This window comes from Acipenser ruthenus, chromosome 60 (assembly GCF_902713425.1).
Source record: "Acipenser ruthenus chromosome 60, fAciRut3.2 maternal haplotype, whole genome shotgun sequence".
Taxonomy (NCBI): domain Eukaryota; kingdom Metazoa; phylum Chordata; class Actinopteri; order Acipenseriformes; family Acipenseridae; genus Acipenser; species Acipenser ruthenus.
Window position 1 is genome coordinate 1238505 of NC_081248.1, and position 21240 is coordinate 1259744.

A 21240-nucleotide genomic window follows, 5' to 3' on the forward strand; every position below is an offset into this window, starting at 1 on the left:
ACAAGTAAGTGACGTGCTGGCTAATCCTGCACGTTTTAGCAATTGTTTCTAACTGTCGTTGTTTCTACTCGCTCTCTCGCTCCCCGTACTCTCCTCTGTACACTCCAACCAACCAGAACATAAGAACATAAGAAAGTTTACAAACGAGAGGAGGCCATTCAACCCATCTTGCTCGTTTGGTTGTTAGTAACTTATTGATCCCAGAATCTCATCAAGCAGCTTCTTGAAGGATCCCAGGGTGTCAGCTTCAACAACATTACTGGGGAGTTGATTCCAGACCCTCACAATTCTCTGTGTAAAAAAGTGCCTCCTATTTTCTGTTCTGAATGCCCCTTTATCTAATCTCCATTTATGACCCCTGGTCCTTGTTTCTTTTTTCAAGTCAAAGAAGTCCCACGGGTTGACATTGTCTATACCTTTTAGGATTTTGAACGTTTGAATCAGATCGCCATGTAGTCTTCTTTGTTCAAGACTGAATAGATTCAATTATTTTAGCCTGTCTGCATACGACATGCCTTTTAAACCTGGGATAATTCTGGTTGCTCTTCTTTGCACTCTTTCTAGAGCAGCAATATTCTTTTTGTAGCGAGGTGACCAGAACTGAACACAATATTCTAGGTGAGGTCTTACTAATGCATTGTAGAGTTTTAACATTACTTCCCTTGATTTAAATGCAACACTTCTCACAATATATCCGAGCATCTTGTTAGCCTTTTTTATAGCTTCCCCACATTGTCTAGATGAAGACATTTCTGAGTCAACATAAACTCCTAGGTCTTTTTCATAGTTCCCTTCTTCAATTTCACTATCTCCCATATGATATTTATAATGCACATTTTTATTGCCCGCATGCAATACTTTACACTTTTCTCTATTAAATTTCATTTGCCGTGTGTCTGCCCAATTCTGAATGCTGTCTAGATCATTTTGAATGACCTTTGCTGCTTCAACAGTGTCTGCCACTCCTCCTATTTTTGTGTCGTCTGCAAATTTAACAAGTTTGCTTACTATACCAGAATCTAAATCATTAATGTAGATTAGGAATAGCAGAGGACCTAATATTGACCCCTGTGGTACTCCACTGGTTACCTCACTCCATTTTGAGGTTTCTCCTCTAATCAGTACTTTCTGTTTTCTACATGTTAACCACTCCCTAATCCATGTGCATGCATTTCCTTGAATCCCTACTGCGTTCAGTTTGAGAATTAATCTTTTATGCAGGACTTTGTCAAAAGCTTTCTGGAAATCTAAATAGACCATGTCGTATGTTTTGCAGTTATCCATTTTCAATGTTGCATCCTCAAAAAAGTCAAGTAGGTTAGTTAGACACGATCTCCCTTTCCTAAAACCATGCTGGCTGTCTCCCAGGATATTGTTACCATATAGGTAATTTTCCATTTTGGATCTTATTATAGTTTCCATAAGTTTACATATAATAGAAGTCAGGCTTATTGGTCTGTAGTTACCTGGTTCGGTTTTGTCTCCCTTTTTGTGGATCGGTATTACGTTTGCTATTTTCCAGTCTGTCTGTACAACCCCTGTGTCAAGAGACTGTTGCATGATCTTGGTTAGCGGTTTGTAAATAACTTCTTTCATTTCTTTGAATACTATTGGGAGGATCTCATCTGGCCCAGGGGATTTGTTTATTTTAAGAGCTCCTAGTCCCTTTAACACTTCTGCCTCTGTTATGCTAAAGTTTTTTAAAATTGGATAGGAACAGGTCGACATGTGGGCCATGTTGTCCATGTCCTCCTTTGTAAAAACCTTTGAAAAGTAATCATTTAATATATTTGCTATTTTTTTTTTCTTCATCTATGATTTTGCCATTTGTGTCTCTTAGACATTTAACCTCCTCTTTGAATGTTCTCTTGCTGTTATAATATTGGAAGAATATTTTGGAATTGGTGTTAGCCCCCTTAGCAATGCTCATTTCTATCTCTCTCTTGGCCTTTCTAACTTCCTTTTTGACTTGTGTTTGCAGTTCCAAGTACTCTTTCTGTGTGCTTTGTTTTTGGTCCCTTTTAAATGCTCTGTAAAGTGCCTTTTTTCGCTGAATATTTTTTTTAATTGATCTATTAAACCATTTTGGCCATTTTGTTTTAGATTTAGATTTGTCTACTTTTGGGATGTAATTGTTTTGTGCCTCTAGTACTACATTTTTAAAAAACAGCCATCCTTTTTCTGTGGATGTTTTCTCTATTTTATTCCAATCTACTTCTATTAGTCTCTGTTTCATACCTCTGTAGTTTGCTTTTCTAAAATTGTAAACCTTAGCTTTAGTCATTACTTTTGGGGTTTTAAAACATATTTCAAATGAGACCATGTTGTGGTCTGAGTTTGCCAATGGCTCTCTGACTTCTGTTTTAGTTATTCTGTCTTCATTATTTGAAAAGACTAAGTCAAGGCATGCCTCCCCTCTAGTCGGTGCCTTGACAAATTGCGTTAGGAAGCAGTCATTTGTCATTTCCACCATTTCAATTTCGTCCGTCGTGCCCCCAATCGGGTTTTCCCAATTTATACAGGGGAAGTTGAAATCCCCCATTAGTATGGCTTCTCCTTTTCTACAAGCATTTTGAATGTCATTGTACAGCAGATTATTTTGCTCAGCGTCTGAATTTGGCGGTCTATAGCATGCTCCTATTATTATGCCCTTTGAATTTGTGTCCATTATTCTGACCCATATTGATTCTGCATTGTTTTCTTTGTCCTGATTTAACACCTGGGCTTCAAGACTATTTCTTATGTATAGCGCTACCCCTCCGCCTCTTCTGTCCTGCCTGTCTCTCCTATACAGTGTGTACCCACTAATATTATATTCATCTCCATCACTCTCAGACAACCAAGTTTCTGTAACACCTATCACATCGTAGTTACTTGTTAGTGCAGTAACTTCAAGTTCAAATATTTTGTTTCTGAGACTGCTAGCATTAAGATAAATACATTTAATAGTGGTCTTACCTGAGTTGTTGCCCTTGTTTTGATGTGGTCTCCCTTCTGTTTTTTTGTTTTCTCCCCCCTTCCTTTCTAGTTTAAATGCTTCTGGACCGCCTGAAGGATCCTTTCTCCGAGTAGATTGGTTCCCTTTCTGTTTAAGTGCAGTCTGTCCCACCTGTATAGATAGTCCTTGTTGTAGAATGTGCTCCAATGTTCAAGAAAGATGGAACCTTCCTGTGCACCACGATTTCAGCCATGCATTTTGATTTTGTATTTCCAGCTGTCCATATGGTCCTTTGGAGGGCGCCGGCAGTATCCCAGAAAATACCACAGTTTTGGTCTTGTCTTTTAATTTCCTTCCTAGCTCTCTGAATTTGTTTTGCAGGGATCTTGCCCTGTCTCTACCAATGTTGTTTGTACCAATGTGGATAACTACTACCGGGTCGTCTCCTGTTCGTTCTAGGAGCCTGTCCACATTCTCAGTGATGTGCTTGACTGAGGCTCCTGGAGGCAGCACACTGTTGTAGTAAGGGGGTCCAAACTGCGAACTGAACTTGCTGTGTTTCTCAGTATGGAGTCCCCAACAATCATGACCTCCCTTCTTTTTGCTGCCTGGTCAGCACTGTTTATAGTGTCCTGGGTGTTGTTTCTTTCATTCTCTTGATGTTGGTTTTGGTCATCTAAATGTTGAAGTGGCTCAAATTTGTTGGATGTCTGGATTTCTGGTGGTTGTGTTTGACGAAGTTTCCTTTTTTCCCTGCTTCTGCCTATCTGATCCCAGCTGTTTCGACTCTCTTCCATCTCCCTGGTGGCTTTCAGTCTGCTAGGGGTGCAGACTTCCATGAATTGTGGGTGTGTCAGCTCCTCAAGCTCCTGTTGCTGTCTCATTTCCTCCAGCTCCTTTTCTAGCAGGCTTAATCGCTGAAGCAAGTCCTGGATCGTGCGGCACTTTACACAAACTTGGTTGAGCTCTGTTGGGTTTTCTCAGATTTCCCACATCATGCAGCTGTCACAGATTACTGGCTTGAAGACCTTTTTTTTTTTTTAGTTTGGTGTAGCTTCTGCAGCTGTCAACCTGCTTTCAAACTGCTTCTAACTGCGTTGTACTTGTCCACTCATACTTCTCACACGCTGTCGCTTCCACACGCTGTCGCTGGGAAGCCTGTCTGCCTTTGTTTGTTTTTGGACGGGCAGCTGCAGGTTCTTATACTCTGGCCGAGGGTTTAACTAGTTGTTAATTATCTTATTACCCCTCTGCCAGAGTCTGCATGCGTTTGGTAAGGATGCATGACTGTCGGCTAGTTAAATAATCAGTAGCTGATCAGCCATGCATCCTCACAGGGTTTTTACATATAATAAAAGACGCAGCACTTTTATCCGCGCCGCAAACAAAAATACAAATAATAATAATTAGGGGCGGGACACTCCGCCACAATGCTGTAGACTTTATTTTACATTGCAAAATGAATAGGACGCACGCGCACACAAACTCAAACAAAGAGTGATCTAGAATTTAGAACAATGTTAGCCTCTTATATGCATTATTTTCAGTCTATATGACTGCATACTATTTAGAATATTGTGTGCATCCAAATACAATTTAAATAGCCTATTAACCAATAATTCCAATATGTGGGCCAAAATTGACACAGTTATCACAGTTGTGATGATAACGCTTCATTTATAACCAAGCCGCTTAAATTTCACGATAACTGCTTGGAAGCCGTAAAGTTGCTTGCATCTCTAGTTTTTTTCTTGTTTTGTACTGCTCCTTTTGAAGAAAAAAGTATGTTTTGTTTTCCATTTAAATATGGTGTTTCTGCTATGCAAATGTTTGATTTGAAATTCATAAATACAACTTTTGAGTTTTATACTTTCATCTATCTTTCATGATCATATTACAGCTGTTTAAAAAACTACCAGTTAAAATGACCGGTTTGGTGCTTTTAGGTAGTTCGAAATTCCCGGCGCTTCTAGTGTTAAATTTCAGCATTTCAAAGTTTGTTTTTTCCTTCTTCAGAAAATACTGTTTTGTGAAATAGAAAACAGTCAATTTTGAAACGAAAAAGCATTAGCTTTACACAGGGAAAGTCTTGCCCACAGTCTTTCTGATAAACAAGAGCTGGAGGACTAGAATTGTGCACCTCTGACCTATTGCATTAGCCTATTGTATTGTATTATGTACTGCTATTGTACAGTGTTATGTACACATTGTAAAAGATTGTTATTATCCCTTCAGTATGTGTTTCATACCTGATCCAGAGAGTCTTGTCTGAACCATCCAGATATATTTAATATTTTCCATGAATAGGGCTATTTACAGATAACCAACCAGAATAATCAACCAAGAATACAAATCTCAGACAGTAAAAATGTATAATTACAACAATACAGAGACAGTAACATTGAGCTGCTTTCATTTGAGAGAATCAGAGCCTGTGTTTCCATTGTACTGGAACCTGTAATGTTTTATTTCTCTTTGTATTGGAGATGGTTGTTTTTTACTAACATGCCTTGTTTCTTCATTTACCCAGAGCTGCCAAAGGCTGTGCTGACCAGCAGTCCTCAATGGAGAAACCTGTACACTGGAGAGACTGTCACCCTGAGCTGTGGGGTTGAGGGGAGTTTCACTGACTGGGAATATCTCTGGTACAAGAGCAGTCAGAGAGGCACAGAGAAGATCAGAGGCACCACTGGAGCCAGTTACACACTCAGCCCTGTCACTCAGTCCCATAGTGGACAGTACCAGTGTGAGGCACAAAGAGGAGATCGACCACGTTCCTCTCAGGGCAGTGTTTCTGTTACACTGACTGTGTCTGGTGAGTTTATTAACAGTGATCCTGTTACACTGACTGTGTCTGGTGAGTTTATTAACACAGTGATCCTGTTACACTGACTGTGTCTGGTGAGTTTATTAACACAGTGATCCTGTTACACTGACTGTGTCTGGTGAGTTTATTAACACAGTGATCCTGTTACACTGACTGTGTCTGGTGAGTTCATTAACCCAGCTGAACAGACCCCTCAATACAGACCCCTGAGAGGCAGTAGTACTGCTCTATTTTAAACTGCCTGACACAGTAGTGTAGTTGATTCAAAGAAAAAAAAATCCCAGCTGGACGGCAGTGGTGATGTTGCTCTCTTTAATCACCTCTTTTATTAGACCCTTCAATTCAGAACAATTACAATAGAGGAGTTGGGCACTATGCACTGTATAACGAAATGGCTTTCGTTCACACCAGACTACAGCAGAAAGCCGGCCAGTCACTCTGTAATCACTTTCACCCACTGCTAGGGTACGGTTCATTCTCCCCAGCTGCTTTCGTTATTGATCATCTCTGGAGGCTTTACATTACATTGATCTGTGCGTGATTAAATACAAAACCTTTGCACTAAATAAAAAAAATATACATCAAATATGGTTTAATTATGATAGATAGATGAAATCTTAGGTCAGACCCACACAAAGTAAAAATAAATTACATAAACCACTGTTACTCTTTAAAAAATGTATTGTATCAGTGGTCCTGAAAAGCATGTTTGAAGGTCCTGAAGTAAATATAAACATTTCTTTTAATCTAAAATCTAAGATAAAGCATTGTACTTTTTAATGGCTCGGATTACGATGCTCTTCATTTGTGATTTAAAGTACTCATGGTTATTAATAAATGAAGTAAAAACAAAAGGTCATTTCAATGTTCATAAAAGTAAAATGTAATAAAACTTTAAAGATTTTGCTATAAAAAACACAGTTTAAATAGTCACATAGAAACAACATAATATTGTGAGCTTTTATATGAAAACGAAACACATTTAAGCATAGATGACATAACTGAAATGAATCATGAAATCAGAAAATCAGAATTGAACGGTGACTGGTATAATGTATTAGTCCTTTAGGCGAATTCAGAAGGAACTGTCTATTTTTTAGGGGAAACTCAGTGAGCTGTCCCAGATGATTATTTTCATCTGATGTTTCACCGTAGTTTGTGGAAGATGCGTCCAACATTCAAGGTTCAGCATTTAACACTAGAAGTGCCAAGCCAGTCAATTTGACCGTTTTGTGTTTTAAATGTAATGCGCATGCCCGTTTGACTTTTCCTAAATATATGCATTAGATATAGTGACGGTGTTTGAGCTGCATATTCACAAGAAATTGACAATTATAAACATGTTTACCTAGAAGAGCCCAAACCGGTCATTTTAACCGGTTATTTCAATACATATTTATCTATCAAATGTAGCCTATAATCCGGTAAATGCTCAGGGAAAGTGGGGAAGCGTGTATTGTGTGTGGACTGTACAGGTTAGAAAGCTGCCAGGTATGTAAGCTAAATAAATATGTTATGTAAATAGTTTATTGCATTATAGTTATTTATGTTTTGAAGTAGTGCATTATATACTATATTCGAAAAAAAAAGGCCCTTTGATGATGTTTTTACAAACGAAATGTTTATAGAACTCTGTATGTACAGAGACCCGTTACAAAATAGCACCGTGTAACAATTTTTTTTTTTTTTTTTTTTGTTCCTGGGTAGTAAGTGTTATTTCCTAATTGCTTATGCCTCAAAAGTATAGAAAATGGCTATTATTCCCCACAAACTTTGCTTTTGTGACCAGGACAGTGATATTTTGAAATTTACCTATTTCCAATGAGAAAACGGGCGAATTTGTGTCTTTTCGTTCACATAAAGTCAGAAAAACAACGTCAAGTGGGAGCCACTGGTGGACCCCCAGAAGGTGCTGATGCCACCACTGCACATCAAATTGGGCCTTATGAAACAATTTCTCAGAGCTCTAGATAAGGAGTCGGCAGCCTTCAAGTATCTTCAAGACTTCTTCCCTAAGCTGTCTGAGGCAAAGGTCAAAGCCGGTGTCTTCGTCGGACCACAGATAAAGAAGATCCTGGAGTGCAATGAATTCCCCAAGAAGCTCACTAGTAAGGAGAAAGCGGCTTGGAACAGCTTTGTCGCAGTGGTTCGGGGCTTCCTGGGCAATCACAAGGCCGAAAACTATGTGGAGCTGGTTGAGACTCTGGTGAAGAACTACGGCACAATGGGCTGTAGGATGTCCCTTAAAGTCCATATCCTTGATGCTCATCTTGATAAATTCAAGGAGAACATGGGAGCGTACTCGGAGGAGCAAGGCGAGCGCTTCCACCAGGATATACTGGACTTTGAACGCCGCTACCAAGGACAGTATAACGAGAACATGATGGGAGACTACATTTGGGGGCTGATTCGTGAAAGTGATTTACAGTATAATCGTAAATCTCGAAAAACTACTTGCTTCTAAATCTTTTGTAGTCATTTTTGTATTACTTTAGTATAAATACATGCTAATTTGGATTCATATGTTGTTTTTTTCTGACTTTATGTGAACGAAAAGACACAAATTCGCCCGTTTTCTCATTGGAAATAGGTAAATTTCAAAATATCACTGTCCTGGTCACAAAAGCAAAGTTTGTGGGGAATAATAGCCGTTTTCTATACTTTTGAGGCATAAGCAATTAGGAAATAACACTTACTACCCAGGAACAAAAATTGTGTTACATAGTGTAGTCACTAGTGAAATGTTTATTTTATTTATGTTTTATTTAAGTTTTTCTTGTTTTGTACTGCTCCTTTTGAAGAGAAATATTTGATGTTTTGTTTCCCATTTAAATATGGTGTTTCTGCTATGCAAATGTTTGATTTGATGTTCATAAATGCTTTTGTATAGCAGTTTCTGTGCGTGTGTGTATGTGTGTATAATATATATATATATATATATATATATATATATATATATATATATATATATATATATAATATACACACATATTTTACAAGTAATGTTTTTATTTGACCTATGGTATTGGTACTTATTTACCCTGGAAAACCAGACAGCGTGAAAAAAGCAATTGTGCAGGTATTTCATCGTCTAAAAAACGAAAAGTTTGTAAATATGATGAAAGTTACTTGGAAATTGGATTTAGCGTTGTTGGCACTGCAGATGAAGCTCATCCTCTGTGTCGTCTGTGGTGATGTACTGGCTAATGACAGATTATTTATTAAAAATGAAACGCAGCCGGAGAAACTTGTGTTTTTAATTATTTGTAGCGATTTTGGTAATATTTTCTTTCGAGAAACTAGTGTCAAGTTCATCAAAATTTAAAGAAAGAATGAAGTTAATAAGATAATACATTTTACAAAATGTACCAGGTTGTGTGTGTTTTTGTTTTGTTTTGATGTTTGATCATTGGAATTAGGTGTGGTGTGGTGTATGCACAGAATGACATCTCTACACAGGATAAGATGTATTGGAATTTATCCAATAATTCACTGCGATTGGTTGATTTCTGATGTGTGATTTATAATTGTGGGGGGGGGGGGGGGGGTGGGGGGATTAAAAAAATGTTGAGAACCCCTGCTTTTCTAACCCTGAGACAGAAACATTGTGCTGCTTTCATTTGAGAGAATCATACCCTGTGTTTCCATTGTACTGGAACCTGTAATGTTTTATTTCGTATTGGAGATGGATGTTTCCGAATGTATCTTGTGGGACATTAGGTCCATGCAGATTGCAGTTGTTAGGAACCCCTATAAAAATGGATTTGGTAGCTAGGTTGGGAATGGTGAATGCTGGGTCTGTTTCTGTCTTTGGGGGTCATTCTTAAATACAGTCTGATCAGGTAAGCCGGTTGCACCGCGGCCCATTTTAGTTTTTTAATTTATGTTTTTAAATCTCTGTTTGTTTCTAAACCTGTGTTCAGTAATTTGTAGGGTGAGCTGTGCGCAGGGCCGGCCTTAGTGGGGCCCTAGACTGGGGCCGTAGGCAGTGACCCCCCCCCCCCCCAAAATATCCCAATTTAAAAAAAAAAAAAAGCCCACACATTATATCAATAAAAACGGTAGGGTACTGCTCACCTTCAGTAATCAAGTAGACAAGCCATACTGCGTGTGTGCTGTCATTTAAGTGAAATAAAAACTGTTTGCAAACGTTATTCTTTTTATATAAATCTAATACTATAAATTTGACCGATCTACTTATCAAATCCATGAGTAACATTTCACATTTGGGTACTGCACATTCAGCTGCAGTTTTGAGTGCTCTTTAATTTTTGCTGTGTAAATTACACTGAAACAACATGCCCAACAAAACATCATGACATTTTTTTCTGAATATTGTAGCCAAGAAGCAGCTTTATTTTATACCACGCTGAATTTACGAGTGTACGTCTTCCAAACACTTAATTTATTGTACATACCTATTCAGACCGTTGGTGTGGTGGTCCGTCTTACTTTAATACACACAATCTCGATTTCATTATCGATTAATAGTAGTCTAATCACTTTAAGAAAAGCCTCCAGTAACACTTTAAAAGACGATGCTGCACTGTCCTGTGCCGTGTCTTGGTTTTCTTCGGTGGAATGTAAAGAGGGACAGGCTATTGATTAGCCTATCAGACACTAAGACTTAGATTTTGCATTTTTTAAATTAAATGTCTTATGATCCAGTAAGCTCACATGAGGAAACACGCCCACTTTGTCAGTCAGAAAGTGCAAATGTGGCAATGTTACATTGGTAACCAGAAATCAATATTTTGGAGATGATTATTGTGAAGAGTCTGAAATTGGATTAATTTGCTTCCTGAAGCAGATTTTTATTTGGCGGTTTGTCTAGAAACGGCAGGAGAGCTCTTTGTTGCTGCTTGAGTTGAATTTCTTTATATTTTTTATTTTCCTTTTACAATGGCCCGACTCGTACTTGCGAGGGGCCGACATAATACTCGCGAGACTGTTTCGACTCTGAAGACATCATACAATTTGTGACGCGCATGGGGCCCCCTTAGGTGTGGGGCCCTAGGCAGCTGTCTTGCCCTAAGGCCGGCCCTGGCTGTATGCAGATACGAAGCTGGCCGAATAAGAATCTGGCGAATAAAAAGCCAACTTCAGCAATGTCCCGTATTGTGAAATGATTTTCTTTTTGGTGGCTTGCGGACTTTGTTAGCCCGCGGAACAGCTTTCAGCACACTTACCTTACCTTTGTGAATCATACATAAAAATAACATGAAAACAGCAATAACTTATTGGCAGAAGAATGACATAAAAGGCACCACCACCAGTCCAAACGATTACGCTTCAGTTACCTTTATGAAATAGACTTAATTATTATTTTATTATTATTTGTTTATTTAGCAGACACCTTTATCCAAGGCGACTTACAGAGACTAGGGCGTGTGAACTATGCATCAGCTGCAGAGTCACTTACAACTACGTCTCACCCAAAAGACGGAGCACAAGGAGGTTAAGTGACTTGCTCAGGGTCACACAATGAGTCAGTGGCTGAGGTGGGATTTTAACCGGGGACCTCCTGGTTACAAGCCCTTTTCTTTAACCACTGGACCACACAGCCTCAGATGTTACATGGATTAAAAAAAGACAAATAGTTGTATGTAAAAAAAAAAAAAAAAAAGCAGTTATTTGCATACGGATCCGAATACAGACTACTGCAAGTGCTTTATTTGGAGCGAACTGGAAAGCAAAGCATTAGAAGAGTCCTCTACTTAGATAGACTTTGGTCTTGAAAACATGATGCCTAATACAGATAAACATGTATAAAAACAGAAAAATGAGTAAGACATAGAAATATGGAAGGTTCTTAAATGAACCATTGAAATGTTTACCACAAACCTTAAGGTTCAAAAATGAACTTGTCCATTAAAATATGCTTCATGGGTTGCCCACAGCAGAACACAATGAGCAGAAGCTCTGCCCATAGAACTGGAGTCCCCACAGAGATGTGTATAATACCTGTATTTTACACTTTCAAAGATGTGTATTGTGTTTTTGAGGACAGTATTAGTCAGGAATCTTTTCAAAAAAGGGAAGTTATTTATTCAACAAGTTTTGTGTGAATGTCACTCATTCTGAAAATAAATAATAAAGGTGATAAACTGCATGTTTTGTCCAGGTATCTAAAGCGCTCTGCTCCTAATTGCAGGTTGTAACATTTCGTGGTTTCTGGAGTTATTTGTATAAAATAGACATTTATACATGTTTCAGATCATAAAATACAGACTACTTGTAGCAAAGAAAAGTGCAATGCTAAAGTGAAATGCCATTAAGCCCTTTAAGTGTTACGTTTGAAATGGGTAATACTTTTCTGTGGATTTACAGCACAAACTGTGGATTAGTGAATCAACAATACTACCCCACACCCCTTCTCTTCAAAACAACACAGCCACTTTTAGAAGATTCATAAATCAATAAAAAAAGATCAAAGGGCGACGTCACAGAAATGTCTGAATTTACTGTCGGTCCAGATGGTAGCTGACATTAAACTAAGCAAAAAATGGGGAGCTGTCTTCAGCACCACAAGTGAGGATTATAATTGTTTTTGTCTGGAAACATAAAGGTTTAGGACCACAAACACACTGAGAGAGTTCCCCTATTTACACTGCTTCTCCGTCCTTCTTTCCTTCTCATCGGTGTGAGTGCTGTCTGCCCCAGGGCCGGTGCCAGGTTTTTGTGGGCCCCGGGCAATGGACCTGTACATAGGCCTATACAGTAGAAAAATGTACTTATTGCAGTTTTTTTTGTAGTCTCCTTCTGTTTTTTACATCCAGATTTGAGTTATTTTTATTTCGGTTCGGCAGATTTCATATTTGATGGTTTAAAATTGTATAATTATAATACAGTAGTCTCCTGCTAAGAGAACACCCCTTAAGAAGCAAGCAAAGTGTTCTCTTAGCCAAAGTGTTGTTCAAGACGGAGCCGACTATCAGACAATATGAATTAATGAATAAATAAATACGTATTACTTGTCATGATGCACGTGCGTCAACATATGAATAAGAGTAAAGCAACAGGCAAGTGTATGTGTTACAGGTATAACACCAAACCAATATCTAAGATCAGCACCAGGGTAGTGACACCTTATCAATGCAAGCAAAGGAAGCCAGACAATCAAAAAAAAAAATATATATATATATATATATATATATATATATATGAATTTATTACAATAAATTCTAAAAAAACAAACAATCATTAAAACTACCAAGTTAACATATAAAATATAAAAATGACCAAGCATAGAGATCAACAGTGACTATCAGATAGTAACACTAGCAAACAGTAGTTAAAAGGGATATTAGCAAGAAAGACAATTCAACAAAGTACTAAAACAGAAATGACAACTAGCTTAATGATAGTAGTCCTAGGACACCACAATCTCCACGTGATCTTCAATGTCTCTCCAAAGTAGTCCAGCCTCGCATAGACCACACAGCTCTGATAATAGATCGGAGGGGCGTCAGAAAGTTGCGTTCTAAAATTAAATAAACGAAAGCCTTTGCTAATCAACCTGAATCAGGCAGGACATTAACAAATAATTATATCTCGAACAGTAGAAAGCTTGGACACTTAGCTTTGCGAGGGGGGAGGTATCTCCACCTCTTCCCCTCTAGATGCCCAATCCGCCTGGAACAGTATATTCCGCTGACCCCCCTCAGCGCCACTGGTCCTGGATATCTCGACGGCGACTGTCGCTGCTGCTGCCCGACTCTCCCAGCTGGATGGCTCGATCGGTCTCGGCTCCGCACGGCTCTTTCTCTAGCAGCAGAGAGCAGCTCATTTCCACTGCCCTGCTCGTCTTTGTTGTTCTCTCGTCTCTTTGTCGTTCTCTCGTCTCTTTGTCGTTCTCTTGTCTCTTTGTCGTTCACTCGTCTCTTTGTCGTTCTCTCGTCTCTTTGTCGTTCTCTCGTCTCTTTGTTGTTCTCTCGTCTCTTTGTCGTTCTCTCGTCTCTTTGTCGTTCTCTTGTCTCACTGTTGTTCTCTCGTCTGCCGTTCTCTCGTCTCTTTGTTGTTCTCTTGTCTCACTGTTGTTCTCTCGTCTCTTTGTCATTCTCTCGTCTCTTTGTTGTTGTCTCGTCTCTGTTGTTCTCTCGTCTTTGTTGTTCTCTCGTTTCACTGTTCTGAGTGTTTGTCTGTCTCTTAAAAACCTTTAAACTTAATTGAAAATAATTAACAATCCGCGTGTGGAATGAATACAAATCCTTAGTGTAAATAAATATCAAATACAAAAATACAATTACACAAATCAATCCCAAAGAATAGTGCTCCATGAACTAGAAAATTATATTGTGATCAAAAAAAGAGTTAAAGAAAAAGAACACACACACAAGCAATTAACTATAAAATAAATCAATAATAAAGTGCTAATCCACCCCTGCAACATATGTTAATAAACTATAATAATAAAGTAAGACAAACTAACATTAATAAACTAAATTAACACAGCATCCCTACCCACGTTAAAAAATGCAGCGGCAGCTCTAGATTAATTATGAATACCTGTACAGTAGCAATATTCAAGACATGCACAAAATCATTTAACAGAATGGTGAAGCAACTCACCAGAATGGTGCTTGGCGACTTGTGTCTGATTCAGGTTTCTTTCAGGAGTTCGAACAATTTCCATCTTTTTGTAACAAGACAAACTGTGGCACATTTTGCCGTTTGTTTACATGTCATTTTGCAGCGATGAGGTGCACTCGTGGAAATCACAATACAAAATGAGGCAATGCTATGATAACGATTCTGGAACGATTTAATAAACCAGACATTGTGCCTCAGGCTCAAGGCAATTTCATTTCTGTATGTGTGTGGGCCCCCCCCTGGTCGGCGCCTCCATTCCAGTTCTGTCACCTTGACACACTGAGAGGATTCCTCAATCTACTGCCTTCTCATCAGTGAGACTGAGTACCCCCTGTCTGTCTCCCTCTATCATTTCACAAACACATATTGGTAAGGTATCTATTGTCCCCTCTGGGGACAATACAGAATGATGAACAATTACACAATCTAGTGGGTAAAGTTTTTCTTGAATGAAAGAGAGAAATGTGCACTAACCTAATTCTGTTGTCTCCTCTATTTTAGATGGCCAGCCAAAGCCTGTCCTGACCCGGGAGCCTGCAGGAGAGATATTGGAAGGAGACACAGTGACTCTGAGCTGTGTGGTTGAGGGGGGCTCTGATGGCTGGAGATATCTCTGGCACAAAGGCAGTCAGTACAGCACTCCAGTGTACCAGACTGACAGCAGCAGTGGAACTGGAGCTGGATACACAATCAGTGCTGCTGCTCTGTCCCACAGTGGAGAGTACTGGTGTCGAGCTGAAAGAGGGAGAAACCCGTTTAACTCACAATACAGCAGTGCTGTCAATATACAAGTATCAAGTGAGTATCTGAAATGAGTGTGAGGAGTAATCTTTTGGTACAACTCAATTGTTACTATTATAGATGGCAGAATATGAAAGGCATTTTCTTTTAAGTTTGGAATAAAGCACAAAGGTGACATTTGGTAACATTTACTTTTTGTTTTCTTTAGTTATTTTTTTTGTCCCACATTGGTATGTCACAGAATTATTGCTATTTAAAGAGTGCTAACCAATCACAATAACCAATTGTTATAACCTAATTAGACCATGTGTTATAGTTCAAACAAATGAAGAACCAAAATATTCCTGGCTCAAAAAAGAGGGGGGGGGGGTCATTAAAGCAAATACAATATATGAAAACAGATTTTAAAAGCATGGTTTAGCACTTAAAAAATGGTGTGTGCACAAAATCGAATCCATCACCCACAAATGAACAGGTATCTGTAAAAATGCACCAAAGAGGAGGATGGATGTAGGGACAGACAGACCTCCCTTAAATATACTTAATCTGATATTTTCAGTAACCTAAACTAGATAATGGTAATAGCAAGTTTCATGACAGTTATAGAGCTGGTTCTCCAGATATATGCAACATTGTAAGAGTGACATACAGAGGGACAGACGGGCTGACAGACAGACGCCCCGCCTCTATATCTCAAGAATCTGATAGGCTCAATAACTTCAGATAAATAATGTTTACACCAAGCTTCATGACAGCTGGATGAGCGGCTCTCCAGATATAAGAACACAATGTGTATGACGGCCTCCCCAGCACAGCTGCAGTGTCTGCAAACACTGACAGTCAGCAGTGTGGATCCCTTTGTAATGCTTGTGTTCATGAGCTATCAGTTCCTGTGGTGCTGTGTCTGTCATTAACCCCGCTGGTGATGCAATCCCCTGTGAAGGGGTGATAGTGGAAGCGCTCATCTGCTTTTATCCATAGATCTGAGGAAACACTTATCCAATTGTCAGGAAACTTGGTATTAACCTTATTTAGCAGAAGTTATTGAGAATATGGGATTCTGGGGATAGTTTTGCATATAGGACACTAAATGCAGTACGCTGGAGTACCCTGTGCAAATGCATCATTTTTATCTTTTTTTTTGGCACAGGGTTCAAACATATAAAGCAGAAAGCCGTTTATCAAATGTAATTTAACACTAATATGTATGTTATTCTGTTTATGTCTAGAGCTCACATGACATTGCACAAGTGAGCTCCAATGCTGTTGCACATGATTATTACACAGCTAGACTTTGTACAAAAAAAGATTTCTTCACTTACCTAAAACTTTTTGAAAACTAAAAAGATTTCTTTAATTATCAAAAACTCTAAATAACTTTTTTTTAAACAAAACTACTTTAAGAATAAGAAGGCAATCATGCTGCAGTCGCTTGTATCTGCTAATAAATTGAGACATTGAAACTGGTATTCTGTGTCACTGACAGTTTCCTCCAAAACCATTATCAGAATACAGTAATCAGTTCATGCTAAATTAAAATAAACTGACTGTATTACATTTAGAAGAGCTATGAATAAGGCAATACACATTGTATTACTCTAGCTTTATAAGGCAGCATTATAACAAATTCATAATAAAGTTGTCTAACATTTAAATATAAATAATAATGATGCTTCACTGACAGGGAAGATAATAACCTGAATACAAGTCATGCTACTAAGCCTGTGTGTCTTTATCTTTTCTTCTGCTCTTTGCAGTGCATTATCTAAGTTCCATTGACGTGTCTGGCCGGTTGTATTACATGTATGTTTTACCTGTGAGACTCTGCCCGTGTACAAAGCCACTTGTGTTTGTACCAGTTATGTAGGACTGGGGTACAAGGCTGCCCTGGGGTACCGTGTGGTGTCTCATATCTGAATGACCACTAATCCAATTATGAAACTAAGTATTAACACAATCTAGCATTGCTGTAGAGAATCTCACATTGTGGGGATATAGGGGGTGTTTGTCTGTCAGTACAGCCGTCCATCTTTGTCACACTTCCATGATATCTGGAGATCTGCTTTTTAACTGTGATTAAGCACCTTTGCAGCTGACAAAGAGTGTCGTTATTATGAGTAACAACAGGCCACTGAAACGCTCTAGTTGTTGTAATAGTGTATTAATAACAGATAGATTCTTACCATATTGTATTTCCTTGTGGAACAACATAGGATAAAAACAGGATAGAGAGAGGAGTGCTGAGTGCTGTCTGATCTTCTCTCATCTTTTGTCTCTACAGAACGACCCCAGGCTGTCCTGACCCAGGAGCCTGCATGGACACAGATATACGAAACAGAGAGAGTGACACTGAGATGTCAGGTTCAGGGGGGTTACACTGACTGGAGATTCACATGGTACAAAGATGGGAGGAATGATCTAGTAACCCAGGATTACTACAGCAGGATAGCTGGTGACAGCTACACAATTAGCTCTGCTGCTCAATACCACAGTGGGAAATATACCTGTAAAGGTGTAAGGACAGGTAACCCATCGTTCTCTACAATCAGCGATGCTCTTACACTGAGAGTATCAGGTAAGTCATTTCAAACACTCTGAATTTTAACATTCCTATCCTCTCCTCTATTGTAACTCCAGATGGGTCTCTCTGTCTCCCGACTGCCTTCCTACCTGAGTGCTGTCTGCCCTGCCTCCTCTCTTTCTCCCTGCATTTGTTCCACAAACACACTGAGAGAGTTCCTCTATTTACACTGCTCCTCCGCCCTTCTTTCCTTCTCATCGGTGTCAGTGCTGTCTGCCCCTCCATTCCATTTCTGTCAACTTCACACACTGAGAGGATTCCTCAATCTGCACTGAACTGTTCCTGCCTTCTCATCAGTGAGACTGAGTACCCCCTCTCTGTCTCCCTCTATCCTTTCACAAACACACACTGGGAAGGTATATTTTTTCCCTCTGGGGACAATACAGAATGCACAATTACAGAATCTAGTGGGTAAAGTTTTTCTTTGAATGAAAGAGAGAAATGTGCACTCCCCTAATTCTGTTGTCTCCTCTATTTTAGCTGGCAAGCCAAAGCCTGTCCTGACCCAGAAGCCTGCAGGAGAGATACTGGAGGGAGACACAGTCACCCTGAGCTGCTCTGTTCAGCCATATTCTAGTGGCTGGAGATATCTCTGGTACAAAGGCAGTCAGTACAGCACTCCAGTGTACCAGACTGACAGCAGCAGTGGAACTGGAGTCGGATACACAATCAGTGCTGCTGCTCTATCCCAGAGTACCGGTGGAGAGTACCGGTGTCTAGCTGGACGGGGTAGCAAACCGTTTAACTCAGACTACAGCAATGCTGTCAAGATAAAAGTTTCAGGTGAGTGACTGAACTGAGCCTGTAAGAAAGATGGCAGCCAGCCATAATGAAAATTAATTAAAAACATCTCTGTATTAGAGCGAAAGAAGACTACACGGTAGCTCTATTTCCTTTAGATTAAAAACAGATATGATGAAGCAACAAACCCATAGTGACAGTACAGACTGAATTCATTTTGCTTTAAAGAGACTAATGATTATGTTTATCATGATGGGCCGCTCTGTGTTTGTGTTTCTGCAGAGCTGTTCAGCACACCCACTCTGACAGTGAGGCCTCATGCCTCAGTGTGGGAGGGAGAGGCTGTGACTCTGCAGTGTGGGGCTCAGATATATAAACAGGGCACACAACTGCAGTACCGCTATATCACAGTCAATGGAGATCTGAGTGGAGCTGGATCACAGGATCAGTACTCAATCCCAGCGGCAGAGCTGAGAGACAGAGGGAGCTACCAGTGTGAGGTGGAGGCAGCAGGGACGGGGGTGAAGAAAAGGAGTGATTCTGTGTGGCTTTCTGTGAGCGGTGAGTCATTGCTTCCTTTAGAGATCTTGCAGTGGTATTCTGCACTCACTGGTGGAATCAGAAGTTATACCAAAAAAAAGATATTTCACCAAAGACTACTATAGAAGTCCTTCTAAGTTTTTGAGGACATTTAGAAAGTCTTAACATATGCTAACATTGAGCTGGAAAAAACTATTTTTCAAAGCATGTTTTTGCCCTGTCGAGAAATAAAATACTAGCGATCTGAATATTATAGCTTTTGTTCCCACTCATATTCTGCTGTAAATGTATAACAGATAATAGTGACCCATCTACACTGCTAAAAATATGAAGGACTAAAATCAAAGAGCAAATAGCTTCAAATTACATTGATTTCTTTATTTTTATTGCCCCTTATCAATAAGTGGTTCTATTTTATTACTCAAATATTTGGGGTTTTGTTTTATTTAATTTGCCTGCAATAGACATAAAGCTGGCCAGATCCGATGCTGGCTCTATACTATACTTCTATACAAAAAACAATGTGGCTGATCTACACAATGTTACATTATCTATGTGAGTCAACTTGAACCGAATAGCGGCTCTGTGGCAAAGTGGTCTGTAGTGCGCAGGTGTAGAGGTGATGCAGTGCACAACAGAAACAGTCCAAACAATGTTCACGGTTAACAAGTGCTTTATTGGCTCCTCTGGCCGTTAAATAATGGTGCTGGCAAATACACAGCAATGTGAACTTGCACAGCTAAACAATACAGGGTTTCAGTCCCGAAATAATAATAATGTACAGGCACGGCTCTGCGTCCTTTTCACGGTGCTCCAGTGAATACACAATAACAAGTGACCAGTGCAGTATTGTAATCCGGGTTGAATGCTGGCTTAACAGCGACAGCTCCCAAGTGTTTCAGCTGTCTAATAATTATAAATCACAAGCAGTTAGCAAATACAAAACACTCCTGGTCTTTTATGGCTATTCAGCACTCCGTTCACAACCTTAACAAAGGAACAGTTCGCTTCATCACATCTTTTATACCGTCAGCCACGCCCCCTTGGTTAGCAAGTGCAATCGCTTTTCCTCCAATCCGCACATCGCCTCCCGTCTGGGGCGATGACTTGGTGTACTGTGACTCTGCCCCCTTTCTAGATGGCCGATTTCCACCTTTCCCTGGAATGAATTGCCAAACCATCCAGTCCGGGGCACACTGTTGCCTTTACACAGTGCCCTCACAGGTTGGGAGGGAGATTTATAACCAAGAGTCATTTTTTCTGTCACATATCCCACCGCTCAGATTGGAGCCAAAGGAACACTCAGCTGAATCTACTTTTCCCATTACACCCCCCTCCCGGGAAAAATAATCAGCATTTTGGTGGTCTTTCCCTGCACGTTGTATCATGTGATACATTCAGGCGTTGCTGTCCTTCATTGTGGGGAGTGGTCCGTGATGAGTTCGAATGAATGTCCCAGTAGTGAATATCGTAAGGTGTGAGTAGCCCATTTAATGGCCAAACATTCCTTTTCGACTAAGGGGAGCATCTTTTTACTGAGGTACAGGATGGGGTGTTCTACTCCATCTTCCTTTTGGGACAAGACTGCCCCCAGACCAACATCCGAAGCATCTGTGTGAAGGATGAATCCTTTGTTAAAATCTGGTGTAATAAGGGTAGGGGCCTGGCAAAGTCTCTGCCTAATAGCATCAAACGCCCCCTGACATGCTCCTGACCATTTAATTTAATTTGGTGCTCACTTTCTAGTGAGGTTTACTAAGTGGTTGACTGCTGTGGCATAATCGGGGATAAATCTTCGGTAATAACCGACCAACCCCAATAGAGACCTCACCTGGGACTTGGTTTTGGGGATTGCCGCGTTCATCAAAGCCTGGACTTTGGTGTCTACGGGTTTCACCCACCCTTTTCCCATAATAAATCCCAAATATTGAGTCTCTTCTTTGGCAAATGCACATTTACTCAAGTTGGCTGTCAGCTGCGCTACCCTTAGAGTGTAGGATGGCCATGATCCTAGCCAGATGCTCTCGCCAGGTGGAGCTGTAGATAACCACATCGTCAAGATACGCTGCTGCATACTCACGATGTGGGTGTAAAACCTGGTCCATCAGTCTCTGAAAGGCAGGTGGTGCACCATGTAGCCCAAACAGCATGGTTATGAAATGGAACAGATCATTAGGAGTAAAAAATGCAGTTTTCTCTCTGGAACTGCGGGTTAATGGGATATGCCAGTATCCCTTCGTCAGGTCCAAAGTTGAGATGGACCTCGCCATTCCCAGTCTG

The 21240-nt window shown here is 39.8% G+C and overlaps 1 protein-coding gene across 1 annotated transcript in view; it reads left to right on the plus strand.

Annotated features, from left to right (window-relative positions):
* The window catches only part of LOC131725070 (Fc receptor-like protein 5), a 178718-nt gene that overhangs the window by 41151 nt on the left and 116327 nt on the right, over window positions 1-21240 (plus strand). The window contains exons 6-9 of the mRNA XM_059018552.1: window positions 14859-14984; window positions 17344-17673; window positions 18160-18462; window positions 18703-18981. Of these exons, the coding sequence (XP_058874535.1) occupies window positions 14859-14984; window positions 17344-17673; window positions 18160-18462; window positions 18703-18981 (1038 nt within the window). The remainder of the gene's footprint in view (window positions 1-14858; window positions 14985-17343; window positions 17674-18159; window positions 18463-18702; window positions 18982-21240) is intronic.